The following is a 19537-nucleotide window of genomic DNA, read 5'->3' on the forward strand; positions in this document are numbered from 1 at the left end:
GGGTTTGGCAAAACACATGCTCCCTCTTTGGAAGGGAAAATGGTCATAGCTGCATTTTAATGATGGAATTGGCTGTCAGCTACCACAGCACCAACAGCCTCGGGACAGATCTAATCTGGTAGCACACACGGAGTAAATGAGAGTTTCCTCTCATTTTTAATGTCTATCATTGGCACCCACCAAAGTTGTCCTACTTTGAGTTAACACTGAAGACATTTCTGCAGATTATGTGCTCCAGAAATTGCTCAGGAAAGCACGTAAGCACAGGCAAATGGGCAGGAAATGCTCTGGGGTGAACGAGAGACAGGCAGGACACCCCAGATCTTGTTTCAGTGTTATCACCAAGGCACAGGAGCAAAGCACTGATGTCCGCACAGGGAAGGACAAGGAATCACATTCACAATGTGTGGTTGTGCATTCGCAGATAAAAGTGTGTCAGGGCTTGGTAGCAAACTCCTTCCACACCATTTTTCACAAAACTGTTCCCTTTCCAACTCAAGCCATATGTCTTCAAGAGTGCTTTTAGCAGATCAGTAAAATGCCACCTTTTAAAATCAATAAAACTCAATAACTAAGCAAATTATCAATCTGAAGGGTAAACATACAGCTTCATCTCTGTATTACAGCTGACTTCCTTCACAGGGGTCAGTTCACATCTTTCTGAATTTCTAAACACACTGACTTCACCCTGGTCTCACACTGCCTCCCTCTAGATATCTGGAGGAAGGCAAACATTTGTTAAATTAAACTGAATTCTAAGGGATGCAAATATATTATTTCTCATCACAGAAACTTCAAGAGGACATCTAAAATATCTGATTTTTACTCACTTGCTCTAAGATGCAGGCAGTGCATGCAGGGGTACTGCTCTTTATATCCTGCCATCTGCAGCCTTATGCTAATTCATTTTTAAGAATAGAAATCACTGTGGAATGAGAATATGCTAAAATTCACAGAAGATATGGATATAAAAGCCATTGTAGGTAATTGCTTTGGTTTGATGCTAATCCAACAACCCAGAATTGTCTTATTTTCCTCAAAGATTTCCCTCCTCCCAGGGCCGTTAGTGCTATTGATAGCTTCACCTTTATTTGCAGAGGAAACACACACATTTCATAACACTGCCCAGCCAATCCTTACTTCTAAAGAGCTGTTTGCTGGTCACAGAGGGAATTTCAGTATTTTGTCCAGCTTAATTACCTACTTTTTTCTGGATTGCCTGTAAAATGCAAAGTATCTTCAGCAATGACAGCTCTCTAAATGAACTACCACCCATTAGGGACTGGCCCAAAACCACACTAACTTTACAGGGGGAATTTCTGCAGTGTTGACTGGGTTTCAATTCAAAGCACCAACACAGAAAGAGAAAAAAAATCATCTCACTGTGGAATCTCACAGTTTCTCCCTAACAGCCATGTCCATCTTTCTGCCTAAGGCATTGCCAGTGGATAAGTAAGTCCCCCAGTAAGATATCTTTCATTTAACCTCAGGAGACCACTTCATAAGAACACAAGAACAATGACAATGGATCAGAAAACCATGTAGTCTTGCATCCTGTCTGTGGCAGGGACTGCAATCAGATCCTTCCGAGGAAAGTACACAGAATTCCTACACAGGCAGCTGAACTACTCAGAGCCTGCCTTCAGCACTCCCAAGAATTAAAATGTTATCCACATAAAAATCAGATCTTTTAAGCTCAGATCCTGACAATATTCCTCATGACATTCATTTCCCCAAGATTTCCACTCTTCCTTGAGAAGTTTTTGGAATGCTTTCCAGCAAACTGACCCCTACTGATTGTTTCTTCATTGTGAGGAAAACAATCAGAAAAACATGCACCCCACATCCTTTTCAGGACATTCATTATATTATGTGATTTTACATTCCCCCCCTCAAATTTCTGATGACAAGCAAAATAAAAATAATGATTTTTGAAACTACTTCTGTGAGAAGGAAGTTGATGGTGTACGTTGAGAGTGCAGCAGGAGCCAGGGCTAGCTGCTCTGGACCAGACATGTTGGCCCAAAGTGTGGTTTGTGTGTAAATGTACTCGCTGTCTGGTTTCATTATGAATCACAAATCCTCTGCAAGGCAAGGAAGGAGCCATTTGCTCTCACCCTGAACCCTGAGCTGATTCTCATTTATTACCCACCATTAAACTCACCCAGCCACAGAAACCGTGTGCTCGGACACTAACAATCATCACCAGCTGCAAGAAACAGGTGATAAAATGCTGAACCACTTCCTAGTCTGATTAGCAGCACTGTGAGGGTCAGGGAGGAGTCTGAGCCACCAGACAGCAAGATCTCCCTTTGGGAGAAAACAAGGCTCCAGCCCCTCAGCAGTGGTCAAGCTGCTTTCTCCCGTGTTAAAGCACACCAGGTAACTCAACCTATTCTCCTCTGAGAGTCAGGCACCTAAACTTCAGCACAGATATAGATACAAAAAACTATCTACTGATTCATCTATCTAGATATATACATAAAGACATCTGTTTATTTTAAAATACAACAGGCTTTCCAGACAACCAAAAAGCCCACAAGCGAGCCAGAGGCCTTGAAGATGACCTTAGGACATCCAGAATACCCTCATCTCCCACAGTTTTTTACGGACAGCAAGTTTTAGGGAGAGTCTCACCATCATTCAAGCACCAGTGGTCTGAGACAGGTCAGGGACCACAAATATTTTCTGTTTCCTATCTAATGCCACATGATGCCCATCAGCACTTCCATGGGCTAATCCATCTATTATTGCAGATGCCAGTAACATTTTAAAAGGCTTTTACATCACAAAGTAAATGCAAAGAAACATCATCATTGACTGCCATTTGCAACTGTATATTGAGGACTAGGACAAGAGCTGAACAGCCAGCCACAAATAAACACCTACAGTCACAGCAGCCTTCATCCCACAGTGAAGAAACATCCCAGGACATAGGGAAGCCTCTCACTCTAAGTGGCAACAGAATTATTTGCCAATTCAATGTTACGCACAGTATTTAAAAAAGCTCCCGCCTCTTGCTGTTATAAATGGCAATTTAGACAAAGAGCAAGTGTTTCACAGTGGCTGGGGGGCCATCAAAAATGGACAAATTAGTTTAAGGAAATTGTTGAAATACTGGCATATCCCAGTGTTTAACTTGCCACGGTTTGGAAAAGGACCACAGCTACACTGAAGAATAAATCTCTGTGTGTCTTACAGAATCTCTGTTTTACAGTTGTTATTTCTAAGATGATCACCCATGTGTCATTCCTGACTTGGAAAAATACTCTAATGCCAAGCTGAGCTGCAGTTCCAGGAGTGAGCTGTGCAACTGAACTTGCTCCTACGGATAAAAGAATATGATATCTGTAGAAGACTCCAGGGTTAATCACAGTTTGAATAGCCATAGAGTGTGACTGAACCTTGTTTTAAATAATCCCTCATTTTAAATTTCTCTGGACCACTATCTTTCTGGGAGAACAAGTACCACTGGGAAAAAAAACAACATCCTGAAACAAATACTGCAATGCGCAAGGTTTGCAAATGCAATTCCTTCATGCATCATCAATTACATTAATGGAAAAAAGGAAAGGCGAGATTTGGTAAATCCAGGGGCTGTCAAGGTATTAAAGAAGCCCATTTCAATTAGGTCTAAAAATGTAGGTGGGCTTGATGAGTGACCAGCGGCCCATCTGGTGTTGGTTTGTGTTCAGTGCCTGTTCCACTCCGCTCCCAGGAGACCAGAAATGCCCTGAGGCAGCAGCTGAGCTCTGCTATCAGAGTCCTATTCAGCTGGAACTGAACCTTGGGGGAAAACTTGGCGTGGTGCTGCCTGAAGTTTATTTGGCTGGTGTCTAGACAAGAAACCAGTTTCTGGATTATGAATCCAGAAAGAGTAAGTACAAATGAGACAAATTAACACATCTTTTATATACAATGCAAATATTTTCTCTGCTCAGTGTGTCATACACTGTCCAAGTCTCTGGGAAGTGTAACGTTAGCAGCTGGTAGAAATATCTCACTTGGGAGCTTTTAGTGAAAATTCAATATCCATTGTATAATATCCTGTATTATACCTCTTCTGCCATAAAACATCCTCTATGAGAACAGGACAACTTTGGACAATTTGCTTTTAAGGAAGATGTTTGCTCTCTTCATGTGTTTGGGGGTGGTTTGTTTGTTTTTGTTTTGTTTTTGTTTTCCCAGAGATATTTTCTTTTAACATATTCTTTTTGTTTTGCCACCCTCTCCCCAAAAATGACATATTTGCTGTCACACTCGCTAATAATTTTCCCCATTATCACATCCATGGGTTTCAAAGAGTTGGCAGGCAGCATGGCTGCTATAGCAGCCAAAAGTCACTGAAGTCTCTGGGTGGGTAAAGCAGGAATTAATCCACCTACATTTTTGTAAGAATTTTCTAAGAAATGCAACCTGCTAGCCCTCAGAGACAGAGCCTCTTTCCAGGCCCCCATGAGTAAGGCACAGAGCTGAGGCAGTCTCAGCTCCCTGAGAGGCAGTGGTGCCTCAGTGGTGCTCCCTGCCCAGAGACATCGTGGGCAGAAAGGTGATGGTGGGATATGCCAATTTAAAAATAAAGCAGGAGATGGTGAGAACTAAACCAGCAAAAATTATGATACCTTTTCATGCTCCTGTTCTGTAGTTTTACTTTCAAGAAGACAGATAAAGGAGATGGATTTATCTAGTGAAATATTGCATGGTTCTCACTGTAATAACTATTTACATCAGCCCTTCTGAACTAATATTTATTTTTAGTATCAGGCTTTTAAAAGATTCTTAGCTCAATCACTAATTTTGAGCTTTTAATTTACCCTGGGAGCAATTTTTCAGGTGGAATTAGTGTCACTTCACTTTGATTTGTGGGCACAATTAGTAAGTTAAGTATTTACATATCCTAAACTACACCTGGAAAATGGAAGGCTGCTTTTAAAAAAAGCCCAGATGCTTAAATTTAATGGAACTCAGTAAAGACTTTTCTAAATTTTTCTTTCCTTTTTTTTTAATTGGTGGTAAAGTTATTCTTTAACTCACTTATTTCTTAATATGACTCATTCTATCACAAAAGCTCTCATGAAGCTCTCTTTCTTTATCAGACTTTGTCAATGATTTCTAGTGCTCAAGAGGTGTGCTGAGGGCACTATGACAATTTTATTGTTATTTATACTGCCAGGTAGGTTGGACAAAACCACAGGATGGTGAAGACACACATTGCTGACAACTGATACCATTGATTCCTGAGGTGACCAGGACCATTCACATCCCAGGGTGAGGCACAGCCCAGGAAAAAAAACAGTAACTGTTAATAAGGCAGAATTAAAAACAAAGAATTCAGAATGTATTTCAAACATCCTTCAAGGAAAATAAAACAAATCCAAGCCAACCCCAGACAGACAAATCCTCTGGTGAAAACTTCACAGTGTAACTCTTAGCAAGGTCGCTTTTAACAGGCATTCATCAGAGGCTGACAAGGGATCCTCTTGCCTCCACAAACTGATGATGCAGACAAAGAAGGAGACAGGCAAATGACACAGAGAGCACCTTGGCCCCCACTGTCAGTGGAATGATCTCAGACACAGGGTGGGATTGTTGGGGTGTCCTGTACACAGCCAGGAGCTGGACTTCATGATCCTTGTGGGTCCCTGCCAACTCTATGATTCTGTGAATTGTAAATTCATAGAATTTGCAATAAAGAAATCAAAGCTCAAACTTTTTACTTGCACTACCTCCCTAATTCACTTTCAAGTCCACCTCACAGTTACTTATTGTAACCATCCATTTAAAGTTAGTGCAGCTCCAAAAAAGCAAGTTATTGAAACTCCTTAGTTCTTTAGGGCAGCTCTTTGCAGAAAAGGTGTATTACTATTAATGTTCTCACTTCAACATCACTGTCCCACAGGGAAATAAATTAGACGTGCCTCATCTCCAATTCAGCTCACCTACAAAGAACAAGGGGAATGATGCAGTAGGAGAATATGTAAAGTAAGTCTTCTGTAAACATTACTGGATGAAAAGTTTGGAAGGACAAATGGTTAAAACTGTTCAAATGTTTAATTACTAATAACCTAATGTATAACTGAGTGAAAGAATAAAAGACATCAGAACTGAACTTTCCCTAGAAGTGTCCTTTCCACTGAAAACCAAAGCACTTCCCTGCTTGCAACAGCAAGGACCACAAAAATGTGTGTGAACCCCTCCTCCTACTACTCATCCCATCAAATAACTGTTTGTTTTTCACCTGTAATTTAAAAACTTGAACCTTCCACAGTCATTTTTCTACCTTGAAAAAAACTGAAGGGAGTTTTAGCAAGAAATGTTTATGTACATTTACATAACTGTAAATGTACAATGTTCACAACTGTAAATGTGAATGAGGCTAAGTAATGGAATACGATCAGTAATATTTTCTCTCCAAAACTAGGCTCCCTACATAATTTAAGCAGAAAATGGGTCTTTGCTCTAGAATCTTACATGGGTCTTTGCTCTATAATCTTGCATCAGCATACAGGAAACATCCCCAAATATGTGCATGTACTGGGGGCAAGGGGAGAGCATTGGGAGATTGATATAACAATACACCATTCATGCAAGTCAGGCTTACTTGTGTTAATTGGAATCTAGTTCTGCAGGCTGCTAACACTACCCAATACCATGAAGAATGTTCACTTTTTACGTAAGTGGAATTCATTTTCAAAGCCAGGTACAAGTGCCTATGAATGAGTCACTCCTCCTCAGGTGCATATGGGTCTTTATATGGGAATCACTGCAACCCTGCTGACCTGTTCCTGCTTCTGCCATGGCTATTGCTCCCAAAACTGTGGCCACAACATAACAGCATGTTCTGTCCAGCCAGACATGCAGCAATGCTACTTTTATAGTGGTAATAAATCACTACACAAATTTGATTGTAAGGATGCAGACTGGCCTGGAACACAGCCCAAAAGATTTGAGAAGCACTGGTTTGGAGGAAAAGTCACCTGGAACTCCAGATAGGACATTAGAGAAACAAAACAATTGCATGGACTGGTCCAGGTCCCCAACATTCCCACTACTGCAAACACACCCCTGCACCTCCAGGGTCTTCTGGATGCTTCCTGTATTACAGCAACCAACCTCAGTGCTCTTCATTCCCAAACAGCAACTTCAGTGTGCCAGAGTCCTTCACATTCTGTCAGGACTGTTTGGGTTATCCAAGTGATCTCTCTCTCAAATCCAACACCACTTCCAACAGCAATGCTTCCAACAGCTCTGTATCACCCTGGGGATCTCCCAGTGGGCACAGACCAAGCCTGACCTCTTTGTCACCTGATCTCTCCCTGCTGTTCACATTCTCACTACACCGTACTTTGCCCTGCAGAACTGCAGGTTTGTGCTCTGAAAAAATAAGAGTTCTTCAGGTGTGGGAGACAAGACAAAACCAAAACAACCCTAAAATAAATCTTTTAAGAGAGAGCACTTGAGGCTCCCCTGAGATGAAGCATATTAAATATATAAAATGTACTATAAATATATAAAATGTACTATAAAAATTAGTTCTATTTTCTCACCCCTAGTTCATAAAAGACCCTGATCCAACTTCTCTTAAGGTCAAGGTAAAAAACCCCTTCCATTCTGAGCTAACACCTTTATATTGGGTCCAAGATGTATCAACAGCAACTGATACTGAGACCACACACAAACACTCCCCTGGTCACCACACTTGAAATTTAAATTTATAGGCACAGTGAAAGCAAGAATTAAAGATAAGCAGGTTTGCCACTTACTACCAAAAGCTTTTAGTGCCACTGAAGAAGGGGAAGGAAAAAAATAACCTACTTATAAGGTTTTTGAACATAAGCCATTAAATACATAATAACTGATAATGCAGATGTTCATCTCCCTCTTTCATAATTACTGCTAGGGTGGTAATGAAAAAAGTCAAAGGAGCCAGACCAGCCCTTCTGAACTATTTGTGCAAAAACCAGTGCAGATACCAGTTATATGAGACTGCATTGCTGGTAATAAGAGGAAAATGTTGTATGAAAGTATTACACAATAACAACAAAAACTCTATCATACAGTGCCTGAGTCAAATTCTGGGGTTCGAGGAACATCCGTGGGGGGGATGGATAAGGCTGTGTTAAAAGATGTGGGGACTTTGGGTGGAATAATAACTACTTCTCTAAAATCTGTGGGAAATCTTTCCCCTCGTTATTATAATAAATTACCGAAGAGAAGACAACCTTGGCAAGAGGTGTCTGAACTACAGCCTGAGGGAAGATAGGCCAATTTCTACTAATAGAACAGATGTGCCACAGGCAGCAAAGTTTCCCTCGCAACACCCAGCCCAAGTACCTGAAAGGCCAGTAGTGAGGACAAAGTTTCCCTGTGCAAAGCAGAAAGACGTGATGGGGGAATGAATTGTTACCTTGTGCTACTGGCCATGCATTACCATAAAGTGGAGATATTAATGAATAGTAGCCTGCACTCACTTGCTGACACGAACAACAGAAAGACAAAATACAACATCAGCTGAAGCACTTCCCTTCTCTCAGCAGGAAACAAGGACACCTTCCCTTCCCTTCCCACCCTGACCGTTTCATCCACCCCAAAAAAGATTTACTTTGCAATTCAGGGCTGTCCAGTGAGAACACGGGCTGTAAATGGCATTTATATAGTTTGGTCCTTGGTGTGTGGGGACTGGGCCAGGGCACAAACATGTTTTTCTCTAATCTGCTCACTGATTCAAGACAATACTCTCCTTCTTGACTGCAGAGCCATTTCCAAATAGGTTTAAGTGCTTTCATGAATCAGACCCTCATACTGCCATGACTTCTCAGGACTAGAACACAGGCAAAAAGGACTGTCTGAACTTGTAAAGGATGTAGGTGGGAAATAATCAAGCTCTGTACTTTGTCAACTTACTCCAGTAAAATAAGACAAATCCCTGTCACAATATTAATCAAGGCAATATAAAGAGCCCTGCTTTCTCCTCTTCATTGCTTAAACTGACCTTGCTTAATCCCTACATCATCAGCATCCTATAGAAGATGGAAAAATGTCAGAGAAAAGGACATAAAGTCATGTATGGAGGGGGAAATGGGGAGAAAGGTTTGCTCATTGTTGAAAGAACTTAGAGGATCTCCTGGCAGAAAGAAGCTCCACCTTGTCCTGCCATTTGGAGCACCAGACCGCCAGAGAGGTAACCTGGATTTAAGAATGCTGAGTGTTGTTGGAAGCAGGGAAGAAGATAGTGGGTAGGACATGGACCAAACCATTTGCAGTCATAAGAAGAGCAAGCACAAAGTATTCTATAAGCATTCTATCTCACCTCCTGGCTTGGACACCTGAGGAGCCACCTCCTTGGGAAGTGCTCGGGTGCAGGAAGCCATTCACCCAAAAAGGAAAGCCCATGAACTTGGAACAGAAAACAGAAAGTGTTTAGATTATAATTTTCTCTGTCCTAGCAAGAAGAACAGTTAAGCAGGTCCAGTGGGAAGCAAAATGTGAAGATGTAGTTCTGTTCTGCAGAGCACAGCTGAGGAGAAAAACAGTGTCCATTAGGGAGAAGCAGATGGTAGAAAAGAAACAAGCAGTACCTGCAACTCATGTAATATACACATATTCAGGGGTAGCACCTGGAGAATGTGGCTTCTGCATGGAATAAACAAAAATGTTAGAGAGGTACAGCTGCCACCATAAGCCAATGACAAGAAGATGGAAGTCAAAGGGAACTGAATTTCATCAAGTCTGATTTATGCTACCATTGTGCTGCATCCCCTCTGTCAAGACCCCTTCTCAGTGCATGTGTTTATAGCTTGGTGGGAACAATCACAGCACACCAGAGCTGATTGTGTATTTGTAAGGCTGTAACCTACTCCAAAGGTTACACTGTGTCAGCTCAAGAGGTAGGGCAACACAGGTAGATAAAAGTTCCACTTTTCAAATTAACAGAGATTGTAGCTGGAATTGACCCTTACAGGAAAAGTGAGCTCACAAGAAGATTTACAAAAAACCACCTGGCATTGCTTGGCTTTCTGGGAAACCAGGGGCTGAAGGGCATCTGGGGGAATGCCCATCTCTCTGCACATGAGACAAATTCCTTCAGAGCCCCAGTTATCTATGATTATTCACCTTTAATGAGTCCTTGCAGACCTCCCACCTCCTTACATTTCCTGGCTACTATACACTTTTGCCTGCTAGGGTTTCCTCTAATGACATCTCTATGCTCTTCCTGAAGACACTTTCCCCCTCTGCATTCCTATGGAATCCTTGCAATAACCTCCATTTGATACCTCTCAGTTTCCACCTGCAGAAGTCCCTGAGCTGGAGCTGTCTGGATTGGAGGATTCAGGTGCCCAGTAACAAGAACCAAATCTATGGGTCTAAGCATTAACCTCATTAATTAATTCATTCATAACAATAATGCTGCATTAGTAGTAGTCCAGTTCAGGAACTGGACTGTAGTTCTCATCCTGGCTCTGCCTCAGACCTGCTGTGCCACTTTGGGCAGGTAATTTTTCCCATCTGGCTTTCTTGGTTTCCCCATCTATAATGGCCAGCCTTATAAGCCCTTCTGATATAAAACATCCTGAGATCTTTGGACAACGAACTGTATAGTGAGCCAGCCACTACTATTATTAAGAGCTCTTGTGTGCTACAGAGACACTGGCAAGAGACACAAAAGCAAAATAAATTCAAGGCCACAGAGAGCAGACAGAGCAATAAAGCACAAAAATTGTAGAAAGAAGGAAAAATAATCTAGTCAAAACCAGAGTACAGCACTGAGGCATTACTCCCATGGTATAGTGTATATGGAAGGATAACACTATTTTGAAGCAGTTCAAAATGTAGTTGAAGCAGTACAAATCCAGTTGTCCACCTTCCTAGTCTTTGTGTTCCTAGTGGCCTGCAGTTCTGCAGCTGCTCCTACCTAACTCTGCACATAGATAAGACTTTTTGAATGGTTTGGTTTATAAATGTATTGACTGGCTACAGCTGTACAGCTCAAGTAGGCATGAGATTCTCTACCACCTTCTGAGTTCAGCCAGGTTTATCCTTTCTCTAGCTGGGAAAAGCAGCCAGTAAGAACTGAAAAGCACAAGAAAACTTGGATGCACACCTGTGGGACAGTCAACGAAATCAATATTTACACAAGTGCATATGTAGTGCTTTAAAAGGGAAGATCAGCACACAGTTACAGCATCATCCGGAGATAAGTGAAGCTCAGATCACCAGTTTTATGTGTGCTACTCCAGAATGCTACTGAGCAAGCAGCAGTTGTGCTCCATCTGTCAGTGTGTCCTCTGCTGTCACAGGATGCTTGCTGTAGAGACTACCATGGTCTGCTTCTTTCTATTATGGATGAGGCTGGATTGTCCTGTGATTTTTTCTGTACAGGGAGTTACAGTGTCCCTTGAACCAGTTTACATTATCTCTTGCTTAAAGAGCAGCTTGTACGTCAGGATTAATATAAAAGAAGAGAAAAATTCTATTTGTGTCTGCAAATCCTAAGGAAAAAGTCACCTTTGCTTTCCAGACAGCATCAGAAGCTGAGAGTATGGATTGGCTTTCAAGTGATCAGAGGGAGAGAGATACCAGATCAGCTGTGCCTGCAAAGAGTGAGGTGTGGGATGAACACAGGGTCAAACACTATCCTTGGTAGATTTCTTTTCCTGGCTTTCTGTATGGATTTTCAGAACCATTTCCTCCTGAAAATTTGTGCAACCTTGTTTCTAAGTTAAAAGGCTTTTAAATTTTTAAAATACTTTTATTTTATTGCCTTTTTGATAAGTGATATGAACAGCATATATACTACATTTCACTCCCCCTCATTAATGTTGTAAATTAATTTAGGACTGATTTAGATACAGGATTAAAAACTTGAGGACTAATCCACTCTTTATTCAGAGGACATAATCAGGATGAACAGCCTTTCGTCACTCAATTAGTTAGCAGGACCATCTCATGGGAAGCAAACAATATTTGTATGTCTGCTGGCAGAGGAACCGTTCAGGGTTAAGGCAGAAAAGTGGGAGACACCTGTGGCCTGGCCCCAGCTTTGCCCCAGGCTTCTTCTGCAACCCTGGGCAGGTGTTTTTAAACTCTGCACCACTTCCCCTGATTTTAACACTGAGAAGTCAGATTTAGAGAAAAGACAAAAGATGAGAAGCCATGTTTGTGGTGGCTTAGGGCAGCATCTTTTATTTAACCAGGATTAAGGATACCTGGCCTATGGGCCACCTGCCAACACAGAAACTTGGTAAACTGGAGGAATAGATTTATTAAGCTGTCAGTTACATGCCTCTACCCTTATTTATGTGAAATGGTGTTTTGTTTTCTGAGCACTCTTTTCCTCTGATAGCACTGTGATTAGTACATTATTATCTATATTGCAGAAGCAAAGTCAAGCCCTCTGTTTTCAGATCAGCAAAAAACTCCAAGAGAAAACACTGCTTTTCTTAAAGCAACAATTACCTGTTAGAAAACTTGACACACTCAAGAGAAATCCTGCAATATCTCAGTGATGCTGTTTTCAGATGCCCTGTGTGTTTGCCAGAGAAATAAATAACTTATCTTGCAATTAACAAATGAATATCCTGTTGAAGTTAGCTTTTACTTTCTGTCAATGAATAATCTTCAGAAGCATTTCATCCTGAAGGGAAGTAAGATTAAATACATGCTTTGGCAAGTGTCTTTTCCACCAGAATATTTTCTTGAAAGCACTTTGTGTTTAATGATACATTGAGGACCTGTTCCTCTGTGTACAATAAATAAATACAAATAAGTGCTGTAGAAAAGAATCTGACAGACAGCCAGTGCCATTTTGGGCATAACTGATTGATGCTACATATAATTAGTGACACTTGTAAAGCTGAAACCTTCTGTTCTGGACACATGCTGCTCACATCAGCTGAGCTGAACTCTGCTGTCCCACAAGGACAGCATTTTTTAAACATTTAATACAAATTGTTATTAATTGTTTGTATTACAACATCATCAAGAAGCTGCAACCACAGATGAGGACCCTGCTGTGCCATGGGCTGGCGGAAATAAAAACAGAGGGGAATTGCAGTGCTTCACATCATTTGAAATCAAAGACCAATTGATGGAGCTCCAGAATTAGTGAGATCATAAAGATTGAATTATTTTTACAATTCAGTGTTGGTCACAATTTCACAGACAGCTCCTGACAGCTGTTTGGTATCCACTGTGATAGCATGGGAAAACATGTCATGCTGGCACACTATTTCTAAGCCCAACAGAATTCTCACTTTTTCAGAGATATAATTGTTCAAGTGTGGTTCCTTCAGACAAATGACAGTGACAAGACAGCTACAGTACCACAAATCTATGACTCTAATTAATAGTTCTGTAGGAGCTTTTCAAAGCAGACTGTTTTCTTAAAAATACTGCTACTCCTTTCCACTCTCCATGAGGATCAAACGTGCTGTCGTGTCTGCATGAGACTTGCACTCCATGTCATCCTGGGCAGCCCACTGACACAGGCCCTCCCCTAAGCCACCTCAGGACTAGAGGCAGAGAAGCTGGGGCTCTTCTGGGGTTGTTTCAGCTCCGCCTAGAGATGTCTGAGACATGAAAATGCCTGCTTCATTAAAAGGACATCAGAATTGCAACAATCCTTCCTTACACAACAAGAGAAATGTCGGATGCTTACAGCACCAGAATTCCAGGGCTATTGCTCATCCATGAGTTCTCGTGGATGCAGTGGTTGTTAGCCTTGCCTACAGCTTTCATTCTCAGGTTCTTGCCCCAGTTAGTTTTACATTTCATGCCACACCATGCTCCCAGGGACTGTCCATTCAGCAGATTCTCTGTCAAGCACTTGAAGGGCAAAATACATCACACTTATTACCAACCTAAAGAAGCAAACAGGATCCTGGTGTTGGTTTATCATGAATTTCCTAATCTAGGGGAAGGAACCATCTCCTGTTTGAATTTAGTTCTTGTAAATAAAATCATCAGGTTTGTTTGCTTTTGGTCCAGTCTACACTCAAGTCATTGTGAGACCCAATCTCTTGCCCAACAGCAAATCAAGGCAAAAAAACCCTCATGTTCATTTAGCTTCCCAGTAGAAGTGTATTTATTCACCTGTCTAAGAGTAGATTTCACAACTATGCATCATAATGAAGAAATCCATAGACATCCATTGGACAAATGGAATGTTACAAAGAGCAGTGAGAGAAGAAACACTTTCTTACCTGTCTGCAGCAAGCCAGCCCCACTGTCTTTGACTCCAAAGTGCTGCTGGATGTCTAGTAACACACCTACAAGGAAAAGGGAGAACATGCTCAGTGCCTTAGCCCCTGAAAAGCATTCAACTCAAACCTTTTGTGACGCATCAGCAAAGCTTCAAATACCAGTTTCAACACATAACTTCTAAAGGTTGTACATTTTTTTCCCCTATACATGAACACTCAGTAATTTTGGGCTACTACAACAAAAGCAGAGGTAGGCAGACGGAACATCATACAATAAGCCTGGGAGTGAAATCCTCATGAATGGAAACTGGTCTTTCCTTCCTACTTAAATAAGATCAGGCTTTTCTTTCTGTGTGGTTTTCTGTTTGTTTGTTTTTGTTGGGTTTTTTTCTTTTTTTTTTTTTTTTCATAATCCAGACTTCTTACTTCTGTTATTTCACAAAATACAGGGAAACTGATTCTGCAGCTAAGGTTTGACAAGACAGACAGATTGAATCCAAGACAAGTTTTAACAAATCTCTGCTGGGAGGAGATATGACAGATTGATAGGAATGATGAAAGGTTTCATATTTAACTAGTTCTGGGGAGTTTCTACTTTCAAAGCCAATATAACAAATATATTTAAAATACCTTAGTAAAGATGGGTAAGTGACCAGATGTTCAGATTTAAAGCAACTACAAGCAGTACCAAACCAAATCTTGTCTTCCTTGAACCCCAATATATTAATTGGCACAAGCAAAATTAACAGGTTTTGGAGTATTTACACATTCAAGTAGATTTAACATTTTTGTACCAAACATTTTCACACATGTAATATCAGGTATATGGGACAATCATGTTTTTGTAGCCAACAAACCAATATGAAAACCCACAGCAGAGCTTCAATAACTCATTTGGGGGCTCACAGGTTTGCCAAACTCTACATGGTCCAGTGGTCTCAGATGAAAATCCACAGGCCTGAATATTTATCAGTGGTCTAAATAACCAACATCTGACTGCCTGGGTCTGGAATTGAGGCTTGCTCTCTTTAGATCTGAGACTTCCTTATTTCGACCACTGTCTTCCCCAAACCTGAGGATATGTGAGTTTCTTTTCTAAAAACAAGAAAATCATTCTCTAACTACACTGAACATCCACAGAAGTTCACCTCCAGCTCAAATTCTGATCCAAGGCTTTATCCAAAGTTAATTCTTCTCATCTCTGCAGGTTACAGAAATCAGCTGAGCACCAACCTGAATCACTCACCATAAATGTCCTAGCTTTTGGGACTGCCAAGATCACACTAACTGACAAACACAGACAGAAAAAATACTCAGAGATAACTATTCCCAGAAGACATCTGGGACAATGCCAAGGGAACAGTCATAAATTAAAGATACTAAAGGAAAAGAAGATGGAGAGAAGGAAAGAAAAAGCAAGAAAGCTAATTTGAGCTGTTCTGTACTATTTGTACATCACTATTTACTCAGAACAGCATTCAGATGGGCTTTAGGCCTCAATATCGGCCCAGAAACATTAGTTCAACCTCCTGCAACAACTCCTACTTCCCTATTCTCCCATCAGGCTGTTTAGCCCCAAACAAGAAGGCTGAGGGTGGGGAAGGGTGTGAACCTAATTAATGTATGTCATTACTGATAAAAGTGGGTAGATGCAGAGCCAGGCTCTTCACACTGGTGCCCAGTTAAAGAGCAAAGGGCAACAGCTGAAATCTGGGAAATTCCATTTAAACATAAGGAAAAGAATTTTTGCTGTCAGGGAGGTCAAGCTTGGAGGTTCAGAGAGGTTGTGGGTTCCCCATCCTTGGAGATATTCAAAACCCAACAGGACACACTCCTGTGCAACCTGCTCCAGCTGACCCTGCTTTTAGCAGAGGGCTTGGATTAGATGATCTCTAGAGGTCACTTCTGACCTCAGTTATTCTGTGATTCAATACTTTTCTGAAGTATTAAGTACCTGATTACATCCATCCTGACACAGTGTTCACCTAGCCTTTCTTTTCCTTTGGAACACTGCTGTCTACTACAATTTCAATAGGAATTTCTTTGCTTTCTCTTGGATGACAGATTTAACTCCATTTCCAAAGCACCCTGGCACTTCTTGACTGTGCTTCCCTTGTTTGCTCCATTAACAACTGAGATACTATTATCCAGGCAGCAACTGATGAGCAAAAATAAATTTGCATCTGTCTAGCAAACCCCTCAGTAGTGTAGCTGACTTGCCTGCTCCCTTGGTGTTCCAGCTTTCCACAAAAAAAAAATCATGCCATTCATGCCACCCAACTTCCCATGCCACCTAACTTAGAAACCTGACTGAGCTTAACCAGCTCTGAGCACTTTGGGCTCCAGGACTGCTTGGTCCCAGATTGCCCACATCAGGCAAAGCTCAACAAGTCAAAACAACTCCTGGGCACTATAACCCCAATTTTAGGGATAATTAACTCAACATCCTCAACAACAATGTGGAAGAAGGGAGGAAATACCAAGTACAATATTTTCTCATGCTCTCCTATCATCACACAGTCATGCTGCACAGAAATGAAATACCCTACTCGTTGCTTGCAGCTGAGTAGGGGGTTGGACTAGATAGAATATATTTCACGAGGGAATACACTCACATGTCAAGAGCTCCATCCAGCACCCTGAAAGGTGGCTCTCATACCTTCAGCAACATAATTCCAGCCATGACAGAATGCCAAAGAAGCACATTAAACTTCTAAAAGTTATGAGAAGCAGGAGCCTGGGATGTGATGGAAAACAAACCTATGGATTTGCATCAGAAACCAAAGCAGAAAGTAGAGGGGAATATAATGGTGCATACACAAAAAAAAAAGCAGAGGAGAGTTTCTAGTTTGTGACAAGTTATTTGTCCAGTGACAGTGGTTTCACCATTCTCCAGACCATAATGAGTTTTACAAGCTCGAACTCCTGTAGCCAAAAATGAAATACATTTTGGACACAGACGTGCAGACACTTGGATTAATCCTACAATTTTATCCTGGTGGTGGAGAGGAAAGTGGCTTCTGTTGAGAGTCAATACTAACAGGACAATGCAGAACCACAACTTTAAGTCCTGTGCGACCTTGGAAGAAGGTCTCAGATGATTAAGAGAGATCTGCATGTCTAAATGACATGGATTTCCTACTCCCAAGTTATTTTATATTCTCTTTGGACTACAGGTGTTTTGATTTGGGTTTGGAACATTAAATTAGAGGCAACAGCGGGCGTGATCCAACACACCTATGAAGTGATAGTAGTTCTCTGCTGTGGGAGTTTTCCTGCTCAGCCACTCACCTGGGAAGACACTCCTCCTCTCTTAAATTCACTCAGCTCTGTTTCTACCTCACTGTGGCAATGACTCACCCCAGAATTTAATAAGATTTAGGGATACAATTAAGCAATGATAGACTAGGGGAGAATACAGGACAATGATAGAGATTTTGACTTTCCCTTCTGCTTCTAGATGATGGGAAGGGAGAGAGCTGGAGCCAGGCTCCAGACAATGACCACATTGCTTGCAGTGCTGTGTCTCACAGCACCTGATGCAATCCAAGAGGTGAAGCCACCACACATGGCTGGCAAGGTCTTTCTTGGATTAAAGCTCATACCTATAACCCAGGAGGATCTCAAAATAGCCAAGAGCAGCCAGCAGGCACCAGTCTTCCTGAGAACCTCTCTGGAGGGCTGCTGGGCATTTGGGATGGCTGTATGATTACATGGCACCCTGTGTTCTCCCACCTATTATTTCTTAAGCACATTTCTGTATTTTCAGGGCTGTGCAAACATACAGAAAACGTGGTGCCAATCTCCCAAAGCATCTCAGCAGCTGAGCCAGACGCTGTTAATGCTGATGTAGATTTGGAACTCAGTGAGATGAAACACAGGCAGCACCCAGCCAGGAGTGCTGATCAAGATGGGCACAGGGACAAGACTTCCTGGGAACCCAGAGAGCAAAGACTGGTTACTGCAGCCATCTCTAGGGAACTTTCACCAGGCCTAATGTCTAAGAACCTGACAGACACCAAGGCAGCTATCAGACTAATGTGGGCACTGGGCATGAAGAAGACTTTGAGGAGCAGTTTGGAGGATAAAAGGTCATGGAGTGTTACAGATAGGGAGGGATGTGCCTGACCTCATCCACTCACAGGGTCACTAGGGTACTGCTGATATTTTTACTGATCATTTCACAAACAGTGATTGTAAAAGACCCGATTCTGAGGCTTTTGGAATGCAAATCCACATTTAATGGCCCAGGTTATCTCTGGTTTAGGGGAAATACTTTGGGAAAGCCGAATTTTCCTGGAAACGTGTGGTTCACACTTCAAACAGGGAGGTAGGTGGTCCTGATGAGGCATGAGGCAAGCTGCTTGCCTAGATAGGTTTTGTGTCCCTGAACAAATCAAAAGCTGCAGGATTCTATGTGGGCTCTTCACCAAATACTGCTGCCTGTATACATTGCCATGAGAAGAAAGTGTCCATTAGCTAAACCACAGTAAAATGACAATTTCAAAGCAAAAACACATTAGAGCTTTCCTGGGACAGCCCCATTTTCCAGTCACCAAAACAAAACATCATGATTTGCTTTCAAACTGCTTCCAAGGCAGGTGCAAAATGTAGAGTTGGCCTGTGCACAGAGTGCAGAGCTTTAGAAGTAAAGGCACAGGTTTGCAGCTTACATTCTTAAATACTGTGTGTGTGCTGCAACACCACTGGCCAACGTAACTACTTACTTAAGAAAGCAAGTTCATTTTTAAAGACATTTTTTATTGGGGAAAAGGATAGTGATTGAAAGGAACCAGCACATGGCTTTCCAAAGGATACAGGACGTGTGCCCTTAGCATCCTCCCTCCTGCCCCACTGCAGGTCTGGACCTCTCTTTATGGAACCCAGATTCACACTCTCGACTCCCTGAGAACCAGTGCAGACTCTGTACTCACTGTTTCTTCTATTACCTCTTACTACCTACCTCTCTACTGAAGGTATTTGCTTCCCACACTGTGATCCCTGGAACTTCCAGGACCAGCTTCCTCAGAGAGAGGTAACTAAGCAGGGATAGCCAAGCCCCGGGCTTCTATCCATTAAAGACACAAACCACCTTCCTCCCATCAGGCTCCTCCTCATGCCTGCAGCCATATTCAACCTCCTTCAAATAAAACACTAAGGAGGCAGAGGAGTGGTGCAACACACCTGTCTCTTCAGAGACATGTGAAAAGATTAGGTGGAGAGAAGTTGATTCTGAAGTCTCTGTGATTGTATCTTCACTGCAACCCCAAGGTGCAGCAGCAGTTCACACACAGATCCCTGAGCTTCAAACAAGCTGCTTCGGCTCAGCCACCCAC

At 41.9% G+C, this 19537-nt stretch overlaps 1 protein-coding gene across 1 annotated transcript in view; it reads right to left on the minus strand.

The window, feature by feature from the left end:
• LOC110482089 (sphingosine-1-phosphate transporter SPNS2) overlaps positions 1-19537 on the minus strand; it is a 133604-nt gene that overhangs the window by 82938 nt on the left and 31129 nt on the right. The window contains exon 2 of the mRNA XM_021551033.2: positions 14202-14267. Within this exon, the coding sequence (XP_021406708.2) occupies positions 14202-14267 (66 nt within the window). The remainder of the gene's footprint in view (positions 1-14201; positions 14268-19537) is intronic.

This window comes from Lonchura striata, chromosome 20 (assembly GCF_046129695.1).
Source record: "Lonchura striata isolate bLonStr1 chromosome 20, bLonStr1.mat, whole genome shotgun sequence".
Taxonomy (NCBI): domain Eukaryota; kingdom Metazoa; phylum Chordata; class Aves; order Passeriformes; family Estrildidae; genus Lonchura; species Lonchura striata.